This window comes from Staurois parvus, unplaced genomic scaffold, assembly GCF_062004578.1.
Source record: "Staurois parvus isolate SC_StPar_1 unplaced genomic scaffold, SC_StPar_1.0 ptg000253l, whole genome shotgun sequence".
NCBI classification, from domain to species: Eukaryota; Metazoa; Chordata; class Amphibia; order Anura; family Ranidae; genus Staurois; species Staurois parvus.
Genome location: NW_028318049.1, coordinates 354962 through 367590, shown reverse-complemented (window position 1 = coordinate 367590; position 12629 = coordinate 354962). Strand labels below are relative to the sequence as shown.

The following is a 12629-nucleotide window of genomic DNA, read 5'->3' as shown; positions in this document are numbered from 1 at the left end:
CCCTGTACAGCAGAGGTCAGACTGGAAGTGGAAGAAGCAACACAAGAAGCCAATCAGCCATGCTCATAAGGGACATTCTGATAGGAGAGTTCAAAGTGAAAGAAAGATGAGCTCATCAGTCTGCTAGGTTTCCTTTAACTGTCCAGTCACAGGTTGGGGGAGGGACAAGACCTGTTACTGAAATGCAGCTGAGAAAAATCAGGTCTGTGCAGCAGAGCTGTGAACCTCAGAATATCAACTGATTTGTCAGGTAAAACATCTCCCTTATATGTATTTCTTTGTGTACTGTATTTAGCCTGGAGTTCAGTTTTCTGTATTGAACAATGAAGATATCAGCTTGCACATTCACTAAGCAGTCAGCAATGACTGACAGGTCCCCTTTAAGTGACAAGTACCAGCATGTGCTGGCTGAGCCCACAGAAGGCAAAGCGCAACCAATAACTCCAAACACCAGGACACGCAGAAGCCGTTACATATAAGAAGTTGTTCACTCTTTATTTTGGATGACATTTTATACATTAGCTCTTACAGTGAAAGTTCGGTTACATAGCAACCCGTGAAGCCAATGACGAGAACTGTTGCGGCCCTGGCGGCAGGCGGGCAACATACTGAAACTCGGCAATGTAACATTCTGTCCATAGTAGAGTTTTTTTGTTTGTTTTTTTTAATTCATATTAAGCCATATTTAAAAGCATTGTCCCGGCACTGAAGCTCCGACAGAACAAAATGAGATATACAACATATACTGCTTCCATGGATAATAAAAAAAGGGGAGATACTTTATATGTAGAACTAGTAGCAGCTACCTCAAACACTGAAATACTTTGGACATTGCAAAGACCATCCTTAAAATGAAACTCCACCCGAAACTTTTTTTTTTTTAAATTTTGGAGTCACGTGATGTTTGACCCAACCCTTCAGGTCTAATGCTGTCCATCATCCTGGACAGGGAGATCGCTTTACCCGTTGATCCGTGCTACTCAGGCCACTGATGCAAGATAAACTCCTCCATCCCCCTGCCGCCTTCCCTCTAGTCTAGTGAACTCTACTTGGCCATTGATGAAGAATGCACTCCAGAATATGGAAAATTGTTACTTGGAACATACTGTTCTTGGCCCCTCCTCCTTATGTTTGCATACCAATGGTTCAGCTCCATCCCGAGCCCTTAGGACAACCATTTCCTAACTTATAATTCAGGTAAAATCACCCTTCTTCCCTGTGTTTTTATCTGCAATCATGACAAGACAAGTCAGGGAGGGTAAATAAAAAAAAAAAATCCTGCTCTGAGGCAAGGCCAAGGTGGAAACAATATTGATGCCACCTCTGAGAAAATACGTAGCCTTCACATCAGACCTAGAAACCAAGCTGGAGAACAGAAAGCTAAAAGACGGGGCAATGATGATATACCAGGACCACCATACTTTGGGGAACCAAGCTAGAGAGCAGAATAAAAGAAGATAGAGACAATGATATACCAGGACCACCATACTTCCGGGAACCAAGCTAGAGAGCAGAAAGGAAGAAGATAGAGACAATGATATACCAGGGCCATCATACTTCGGGGAACCAAGCTAGAGAGCAGAAAGGAAGAAGATAGAGACAATGATATACCAGGACCACCATACTTCGGGGAACCAGCTAGAGAGCAGAAAGGAAGAAGATAGAGACAATGATATACCAGGACCACCATACTTCAGGGAACCAAGCTAGAGAGCAGAAAGGAAGAAGATAGAGACAATGATATACCAGGGCCATCATACTTCGGGGAACCAAGCTAGAGAGCAGAAAGGAAGAAGATAGAGACAATGATATACCAGGACCACCATACTTCAGGGAACCAAGCTAGAGAGCAGAAAGGAAGAAGATAGAGACAATGATAAACCAGGACCACCTTACTTCCCGGAATGCGACACAGGTAATGGAGATATACCAAGACTGCTATACTTGTAGGAACAAAGCTTAAAAGCCAAGGGGAAAAAGATGAGGCTAAAGGGGATATATTGGGGCTACAATGAGAGTCATGCACACAACCACTGGCCACCATTTGAGGCCAGGCTTGTGTCCACCGGCCCAGCACATAGAGAACATCCTGGATCAAGAGATCTAACTCCAACCTATGAGGTCTTTCACTCAGGTAAGCCTCATTTGATGGAAACAAAAATACCGTAGGGGGAATGTTTTTCCAAAAGATATCCTGATTGACACAGAGGTAATGAAGATATATCGCCATTCTTCCATCTCTTGCCCCTCTGATTACCAGCTTTTGTTCTCCCAAGTATGGCAGTCCTAGTATATCCCATGACTACTGTCACTTCCCCCTCTGCTCTCCAATTTGGATTTAGGATCTTCACAGGGTACTTCTTGTTTTCCTAGATGTCACTTCTACCCCGCTTCTCTCCACAGCATATTCTTTTACCTTTCCCTGACTGTCCTATCATGACTCCAGAGGGGAACACAGAAAACAAGGGTAATTTCGCCCCAGAAAAGGATGGTCTTAAGTGGTCACAGCTGGTCCACTGATATGTGGACATGATGAGGCAGGAAAAAGGGATTACCTCAGCAGACAGAGCAAGGCTTTCATGACATCAACTCCCAGGACAGCAATAAAGTTCCCCAAACGGATCAACCCTACCTTACTGCAAAATAATGTTTTGGGTGCAGTTTTGCTTTTAAATTCCATATCAAAGAGAATAGATACAACAGCAAAATAAACTGAAATATTATGTCAACCAGCCTGTTACTGGCTTAGAAAAGACAAAAGAAATATCAGTAAAGAGTTTTAACAGAAATGTTTTGGTACACTCAACGAGAACCAGATCCACTTCTCCCAGGCATACAATGTAAGCAGGGCTGCCAAATAGGAGATTAAAGGTTTCTATTTAAAAAAACAAAACAGGTTAAACCAGGTAAATAAAAAAAGGGAAGATCTGTATTACATCAATTGAACTCTGAGCATAAAAAGACAAACCAAAGCATAACAAGTTAACACCAACGTATGTAGGTCAGTTTATGTTTTCAACCAAATTGTTGGAAATGGGCAAACTACTGAAGAATTCAGGAGCCTTTTAGTTAACTCTAAAAGCCAACAGCATGTTATCCATACAGGAGAAGTGGATTTTTTTTGGTTGCTTTATCCATATGGCCATTAAAACGTTTTCTGGGGGCTTAATACATTTTTGGCGCTAAAGGACGTTAACGCACTACCTACCGTGCAATGCAGGGCACTGCAATTCGGGTGCATTACCTTAGTTCAATGGAGTGCCATTCAGAATGAAATGTATTGCAACGCAATAGTGTAAATGAGCCCCCATTTTGTATGACAACTACGTGAATTTTCTTTTTTTGTGTAGTAAAATGTATTTGCTTTTAGAAGGCTTTATTTGGAAAAAAAATATAAAAACATACATAAAATTTAACACATATAACGTTTCAAATGTATGCTTAAATTAACCCTCTGCAAAAGCAAACTATAGCTTAAAACAGATATGCTTCAGGTTTAAAGGCGACCATTTGTGCCCCCCCCCCCCCCAACAGTAGAGAATAACTGATAAATTGCAGATAAAAAGCCTGAAAAAGGGCTCATAAAACCCATTTCATCTCCTTTTCTATTTGGGTTTTAAAAAACAATGAAAGAAATAAAGTAAATTGATGTGTTACATGTACCGGATAAACACATGGGCATCTCCATTAATACGAATGCCTAATACTAAGTGCCGAGAGAGTGCAACATAAGATGGCTTCCTGCATATATTTGATATTATAAGCAATCGTGTTTTAGAAACTATAAATTGAAACAGAAAAATAAAGTGAAAACAAAAACGCAAGGAGAAAGGTTTGCCAATGCATAAAAGACAAAATTTCCTATCTAGATGTCTTCAGGTGATGCGAGTTCACACACCATGCCTTTTCTCCAAGCTAGGTGGTTTACAAAGATTTAGTGAGTGGCACAAACATAATGACTGTGCATTCACAATTACATAATGAATGCACAGTTCCGTGGTGGTGCCCTGTACTCACAGTGTGTCCTCAGTCTTCCAGGTTAAGTGGTGTTCAGCGCCTTTCAACCCAGGAGACTGAGGACATCTCGGGGTGCAGGAGAGGCATAGCAGAGGACAGTGCCAGACTAAAGGTTTGATAAAGAGAACTTATTACATGATCACTATTGCACTGTGTACTTATAAATCCTGATACTTCAACATCATCCTCTACACAACAGAAGGGCAGTAAATTCCTGAGCACATGTATGCAAAAAATTCAGTGGAGCTAGCCTTTGGGGTGCAGATGACACAGACCAAGTAGTTCAATACAATCAGTCCTACAGCCTGAATACACTGCAGAAGGTGGATTCATCTGTACACATCAGTAACTTTACTTCCCCACTACTAGGAAAAGAGGGTATGAAGGTAGACTTGAATTTCAGTAACAGATAAGTGAGACTGTGACTGGTTCCCTTAAACAAGTGTACCTTTGACTGGAAAAAAAAAAATGCAGCAAATTTGATGTATTGATGAATGTGCATTTACTAATTGTGTGTGATGAAGCCTGAGGGGCATTGCACTATGATCAGCACATAATGGGTGCAGCTTTCAAACTCCTGAATTGTCTCAGGTCTGTATAGAAGTACAGACCTGCTGGAGGAAGTGCAGCTCAAACCCCACATTGTGCATAGTCCATCTGCTGTGGTGGCAATAAGGCAAGCATTACATGATTACATTTTTGCTTTCCTGAAAATCACTTGATAGGGAAATCCCTCCCGCAGTGCTATTGTGCTCTGCCGGCAGAACAGGATTACTGCTAGCTGCTATAGCCGGCAGCAGTAATTGCATGTAAAACAAAATCCTGACAGGCTGGTTGTATGCAAGTCGATCGATGAATTGACTTTGGGTACAACCAGCCTTTCCATAGACGGATTGAATCTCGGCCAGAACTTGCTGAACCACCCGAGAGTCGATCCATCTATAGCCGGCTTAACTGTTTGTTTACAATCCCAGGTTGGACGATGTGGTCCTGTGTGGAGCCATGCTAAAAAAAAAAAAAAAAAAAATTAGACTTTTGCATGGAGAATCACCCCCGATATTCAGGTAAGATAGAGTAGGCGTAGCGTGAAACATTGAAACAAACGTGGATTTTGCCTTTAAAACCTGCTTACTGCCTCTTAGACTCCTGGATTCTTCAGATAGTTGCTGACTCCTATGCTGCTAACATAACACAATAACAAGAGTAAACAATAGTTTAAGAAAAAAAAAAAAAGAATGTTTTAAGCTTTTATGTTTTTCTTATAACATACACACAGGCTTCTGGGTTTACAGTTCATAGGCTCTTAGTATCAATTTATAATATTATTGTTAAAATTCATGTTTAACTTCTGTTTAAAAAAAAAAAAATCGTATCCAGTATGGTAGGTACTTAGGACAATATATGTAGTGAAAAAAGGCACTGGGATCAATGTCTGGTTTGCAAGTGTTATACATAAAAAAAGGTATTGAAACGATGTAATTTTTCTTTGCAAGTGTTGTTCTTCGAGAGAAAGATTATAGCTACATGTATTGTGACTTCTGTTCTCCCACTGCGGCTCTTTACGTATAAAAAATAAACTAAAGGGAGAAAGACACAGTACAGAGTAGGACTTGAAGAGATAAAAACAGTTCCTTACACGAACCACTGTCACCATTGCACACCTGACTAAACTGAAAACAGACCATAGACAATGTGTGGCAGGTCAAGCTCATCAATGGTGCTTTTATTTTTTGCATTTCAGCAGATCTAAAATTGAAAGGCTACATCAGATTGATAGTCCAGATACAAATTCTAGTCTAGTATAGTGTCAGATGGAAGATCAAAAGGGGGTAGCCAATGTGTTTCGTAGGTCCAAGAAAAGCCCCCTTAGGGCTTGCAATGGGAAACAACATATATGGACTGAATAGATGGGAAAATCTTAATTGTATTTTTAGTCATATCAGTCACAGGTCTCAGCAGCAGCTGATTAGCCAACCCTAGTTCAGTCCAGATAACTAGTTTTCAATTTCAAGCCATGATGAGAAGGGTGTTTGTTCTGGAGTGGATTTACTAATATCTGGTGCAGCTCTGCATAGAAATCAATCAGCTTCCAGGTTTTATTGTCAAAGCCTAACTGAACAAGCTAGACGTTAGAAGCTGATTGGCTACCATGCACATCTGCACCAGATTCTGTAAATCAATCCCATTGGCTTTTAGCAATGGTTCACATATGTGCATTCTTGTGGGCCGCGTTTTGCGCGGGCACGAGAGCCCATTCATTTGAATGGACTCCCGTGCCACGCAGGGAAGACGTCCCCGCACTTCTTTGGAAACCACATCCTGCACGGGAACCTCGGTTCCCAGTGCGGTTGCAATTTCCAATGCAGGCGGCGTGCCATTAGAATCAATGGCACCCGCTCGCAGGTCCGCATTCTTCTGTGTGGGTGGTACGGCTGCACGGATTTTTGTGCGGATCCGCAGTGGCACCACCTGCACATATGTCCATCTAGCCTAATTGGATTCTGATCCTACACTGGAATAGAATACATATAGGCTATCAATCAGTGGTGTGGCACTTCCATCTTAGACCTGCTGTTTTTGTACTACAAACCAAGGAAACTGTTAGAACCCTCTGGGGCGTAGAAGCTTCCAGCTCAGAAACCAGACAACCTCCAGTAACAAGATAATACTACTGGACAGCAATATCAATAGGACAACCATAGGGTCCAGAGCTATTTATTCTCTTTCCCAAGTTTTTGCATTTCAGCTCAGCTCAGACCTCTTCCTACATAAAATTATTCTGCACTGCATTTCTTCACAACTTATAAAAAGAAAAAAAAAAAAAAAAAAAAAAAAAAAAAAAAAAAAACACGGCAGGGGGAGACACTTGTGTGAAAAAACAAAAAAAAAAAAAAAAAAGTTTATTTTTGGGACTTTGCTAAAAAATAAAAATTTGTGGCACACTCCAGTTCTTAAAAGCAGCTGACCAAAAATTTGGCTTCTAATTAACCAATAAAACATGACGCTCCAGGTCACGTCATTCATACTCCACATCTTGTAAGGAAAATGCCAGCTTTAGCCTAAAACGTGGGCTGTTTATAATGCCATAAAATGTCAACTACAAAAAAACCCCAAAAAAAACAAAAAACACAAAATCCTGTACTTTAACGATTTTAAAAAAAGGATATGGCAAGACGGCTAAAAGTGAATACAGTACATCACGGGAAGAAAAAAAAAAAAGTCTTTGCAGGCAACACTGGCTGGAAATAGTAAAAACACTTAATGGGTAAAAAAAAAAATAATGATCATCTAAATTATGTACAATATTACCTAATTCAGTCATTCTCAACGAAGATTCCACCAGAGGTTGCTAGGGGCTCTTTAACGTGTGTCTGATTGACCTCCCATTTATTGGTGCCTGCATAGTTCCGTGGCAAACGCCACTTGGCAAAACCAGTGGCATGACACCAGTTGTCTATAAAAGGGGGCAATCAGGCTGCCGCTTTAAGGAGGCATTTTTCCCTCTGATCACCAAAAAGCTGGTTTTAGCAGGGGTTCCCCAAGACACACAAATAATTTTAGGGTTCCTCTGGGGTAAAAGGTTGAGAAAGGCTGATCTAAATTGGTTCACGACGCAAACCTAATCACGTTCGCAAAGGCTGTGCATCGTCATTCATTACGTTTAGTTATTTTTACCCCAACACACGAATAGATATGTAAAAATGAAACGTGAAAAAAAAATACAGTATTTCCTTTTGAAAATGAAAGTATAAGCTATGTCCAATGTGGAATGTACTTACAATAACTGGTAACAGGGCTCTACAATAAAATTCTTTTTATAAAAACACTATAATGCCCCCCCATTCCCCCCCCTCACACACGCTTTAACGACTTGCCACAAAGATCGTCCAAACCCAATGAGGAAAGGGGGAGATGATTCATTCGAACATCAGACAAGTTCTCTCCATCATAGACAATATTCATTCATGGTTCAACAGCAAACCCTGGCAGAAAATGCAATACAAGTCTGTAGAAGCCCGAGTCCTTATAAAGGACAAGAATCACTTGTTGAATTTTAACGGGTACCCGATGGCTTTTTCCAGGCACTCTACTAAAGAACCTGCAGAGAGGAAATCTCTCTCCACTTCAACAAACTTGATGTAGATAGTTTTTGGGGAGACGCCTGGCTCCACCTTGCAGTTCTGCGCTAAGAATCCGTTGATGCTTGCCCACTCTTTGCTCTGGTTCTTGACGGTGGACTGAAAGTGGAAAAACAAGCACTGCTGCAACGTGATGCTTTCGGCAATGCCGAGGTAGCAATAGTTAATTTTTGGAGGTACCGGATCGTCAGACTCAGAAGGACTGTCACAATTCCCATCGTTGACTAAATCCACCACCGCGTTGTCGGAAGCTGGCTTGCTCCGCAATTCTTCGTAGCCAATGGCGTAGAGACCCGGGCATTTTGGAATGCCCCCAGGCAAGAGGTATTGGACGATGTCTCCTCCGATAGGCTTGGAGTGCGCAATGGGAATCCAATCTGTGTCCATGTGCAGTTCCAAACATCGAGCTTCGCTGATTGTGATCTCCAAAAATTTGTAATAAACGTTTTTCCAATTCATCTTCTGCACTCTGGTCATTACTACCCGCCCCTCTGGCTTCTCAGGATTGAAGTACTCACGGAGTCGCTTGCCCAACGGGACCTGGGAACTTATCTCTGCGTAATGGTACCGTATATCCTCCTTCCACCTCGTGTTATAACCAATTCCGAATATTGCCAGTTTGTTAGAGAGGTGTAATCTCGAAAAATCTGTCCAGCTCTGAAACAGCTCCCACTTAAGCTGGACGGACTCCAAAATGTGCATTATAGTCTGCAGCATATCTCTTTTCCTGGAAAGAAGAAAACATATTAAAAGCTGAAGAGTAACGCATATAATGATACCTTTCCTAATTCAATTAAAATATTTCAATCAAATAATTCGGTTTTCAGGAAATCTTTTTTTTTTTTTTGAGACCTAGGGAAATCACTGGGTCTTTCTGCTGGTCCTTGCTTCATAGACAAAAATTTGGTGGCAGAGGCCATCAAGCTCCTGTAAATGGCACAGCACCCTACCTCCAGTGTTATATGAAAGTACACATCCCCAGCACCCCTTTAGATGTATATCACTTGCTTGCCACTGGTTGCTGCAGACTTTATCTGTGCAATCTGCTGATTAGTTGTTTAATTACACTCAAAGAGAATGTAATCATACAATTGATCAGCAGACTGTTCAGCTAATTAGCAGCATGCGTGTCTAAATGGATGCCTGGGATATGTTCTTTTATACAGTGCTCAGCAAAAGCAGCATTGTGTGATGACAGCTCTAAAATTGCAAAAATGATTAATGGCAGAAAAAGTCAATAGCGGTGAGATGTGGATCAACGAGCACAGGAATCAGAAGGAGAGGGGATTGAGGATAAATGAAGCCATTCAGACAGGAAATAAAGGTGAGCTCAAGAAAGCTGTTACACCTTCAAAGGGCTAAATTTTGGAGATGGGAATTGCAGGGAATTTAGAGAAGCCAGATTAAACAAAGGAATGGACTTGTTACAAGTGTGACGGAAAAGGTAAAGCTGGTTTGAGATTTAAAGTGTCAGCAAACCCTTAAAGTTATTCTCTACAATTAAATGTGTATAATATTGTGAACTTTTAATACATTGAAAATGTACAGAAGAAAATATCTTTTGATCCTTTCAGTGACTTCCTCTTGTTTGTTAGCCATGGCAACAATCTGCGGGCCTGTCTACCCTCCGCAGTATTTGCCAATGCACCAGATTATTAAAAAAAAAAAAAAATGCCCAAGGTTTCTTTCCTGCTCTTAACGGCCGCCTAGGTGGTAGATGGCACTAGTCTGCCCTGCCATGAATGACAGGACACACAGGAGGAGCCACCGTCGATCGCTATGGAAGCCTGAAGGGGCGGATAAACGTTTCTGAATGACAGTGGCATCTCCTCTCCCATAGCCTCAACCACTGTGATTTACCTGTGACATTGGTGGAAGCCACCGAGTGTCTTCTGCAGTCTTTACCCCCAGCCCTCCAAAAGCTGCAAGGAGAAGAGGGGGACCAAGCAATCAGGTGACAGTAATGCACCAATAGCAAAAAAGAAAAAAACAAAAAACATTCAAGAATCCAGTTTAAAGAAGCCCTCTTACTCTTTTTAAAGTATGAAAGAGCAGCAGGAAGGTCACAGCTTATGTGTTAACAGATCTTTGGCATTGGGGGGGAAACCCAAAGCGTCCAAATCTCCTTTATTACTCATACAAAGCAGTACTCAAGTGATGCTCCAATTCTCTCCTCTTCTATTTACAAGAGGCAGGGTCTTTCTTGGGGTGTCCATGTCACTGTCTTCATAAGGAGGACACTTCCATTTGGCTGTACAGTAGCAGGGTGCTCTCAGGATCCAGGGACCAGCCAGCAAGCACATTTGCAGCTTTGGATTAGCGGTCCCTTGCACCTATAAACAGCGTTGGTAAGGGAAAGAGATGGTGCATAAAGCTTGGCTTCACAAGGTAAGAGAAAAAAAAACAAAAACGTCCAGGATGAGCTAGAGCAGGGAGGGAGGGTTCACATTTGTCCAGGGATGGTCTTTAAAGAGATGCTGTCACATTGGTGATTCAGGGCAAATTGCTTCTGTATAAAGAAGATTCCCCCGCCACCCTCAATTACTTTACCAAGCCCCCTGCTGCTCCTTAACCTGGGAAGTTGTGTGCTCACCCATACACAGAAGCACTGGGCATTTTGTAGTGCAAGCCACAGGAGGGGGAAGTGTCCAGGGATTCCTGGAGAGGTGAGAATAAAGTGGTCAGCTTTACACAGATCCTGTCAATTTACTTCAAGGCCTCTCATTCCACCATATTGCAGCAAAATGCACTGTGCAAATGTTAAATTACACCCCAAAGCATCTGTGCTGCAATGATCCACAGCGCACCACAATGCATGATGTGTCGCCAAAAAAATAGGTGTTCTATAGCCCATTCATTTTAAATAGTAGGCCCAATGCACATCACTCAGTGAACATTCCTCTACATAGACAATGACAAGGTCTATAAGAATTGTGTAACACATAGAAGAACATTGGTGACTTCAGCTTTGTTTCATAAAATGAGTGAACTTCTATGCTAACAGAACATGAACACAGCCATAGACATTTACACAACACTGGGATTCTTTTCCCAATACAGCACACCTCATGGACATGGAAATTCTGTCAGAGTGTTGCATTCTGGGAGGCAGGGATGGTATCACAGGAGATCAAGGAGACTATGCAGAGCTGGGGCACTGGAGAATGGTTGCAAGCAGTGGTGGGGATCACACTTTGACCTTTGGATCACGTGCGCCTCAAGACTTATATAAAATGCATACAGCAGCACTTTATTACAGCTACTTACTGTATATCCTCTACAGAGTCTCTGCTCTTCGGCGGTCTCTTTGGAATACTGATTTCTTCTAGATGAAAAGGAAGAAAAAAAATCCATCAAGTGAACAAAAACCTAGGAAAAAAATGCTATCTCTGTAAATTTGTCTGCACTACAACTGTGCTACTTTGAAATGCAATAGATAAATCTCAGATTTAGAAGACTGAGTTTAGAAGGTTATATTAGTGCTTATATTTTGCATTCGCTGGTTCCTCCCTCTTTCCCCAGCATTACATTTTTAAATAAAATCTTGCCTTTTTAAAAAGAAACATTTATTTTAATCCACCAACATCACTGGGTCTCTGTGCTTCTACCATGCAATGCAGACAAATCATGCCTGGTGGGAGGGGCCAGTAGGGTGTTGTACATAGCTTCCTGAATGCATCACACCCTCTCAAGAGCCCCCAGTCCTGACACAGGCAATGGGCTGGATTCAAAAGGAGTTATGCAAATATCAAAATGCCTTGATAGGTGGGTGTCAGTCTGGAGGAGTAAGCTCCTAGGCAGGCTGTATTTGCATGTAGACCATCCTAGATGTCCTGCAGCCAGGAAATAAGGCAGGTTCTATCTGACTTGCTGCAGCTTTAATTGGACATTATGAGAAGCTCACAGCGAGCAATTAAATCAGAGCAAGCAATTTCAGTAGAGGAGGGGAGCCTGTACAACTGTGCAAGACTTTGTATCAGACAAGGTCGCAGGGGGCTCAGAGCTTGTAACCAGGGAACATATTGACCTGAGTTTTCTTGGATTTAGGTCTATTTAGGAGAATTCCAACAACTATAAGCAGGGATGTGCAATTCATATCACCGGACGCCCAGAACATGCAGTTCCGGGCGCTGGGCAGGTAGGTTTTTTTTTTTTTTGCCTTTAGCTCACCTGTCAGGTGGAAGCATTTGGGCGGCAGCCCTGCCACTCGATTGCTTCCACACAACCTACAGTGTGAACCTCTCCCCCCTGCCCACTCTATATGTCCCGGGCTCCGCTTGCCCATCTGCGGTGTTAAATAAAATTATTATTTTTATTCTTTTTTTTTTTTAAATGGAAGTTACACCCAAGCATATAACCGCCCCACATTTTTCAAGGCCCCACATTTGTACGCACAGATGTAAAAGCACGCGCTGGGGCACCTACACATCAAAACATCAATTGCGATACGTTACTTATGGCCGCGCACGTTAG

At 41.9% G+C, this 12629-nt stretch overlaps 1 protein-coding gene across 1 annotated transcript in view; it reads right to left on the bottom strand.

Annotated features, from left to right (window-relative positions):
- Positions 1 to 469: 469 nt before the first annotated feature.
- MSANTD2 (Myb/SANT DNA binding domain containing 2) overlaps positions 470 to 12629 on the bottom strand; it is a 29916-nt gene continuing 17756 nt past the window's right edge. Inside the window, exons 5-6 of the mRNA XM_089680904.1 lie at positions 11424 to 11481; positions 470 to 8883 (exon numbers count right to left, since the gene is read on the bottom strand). Coding sequence (XP_089537030.1) covers positions 8058 to 8883; positions 11424 to 11481 — 884 coding nt within the window. The 3' untranslated portion in view covers positions 470 to 8057. The remainder of the gene's footprint in view (positions 8884 to 11423; positions 11482 to 12629) is intronic.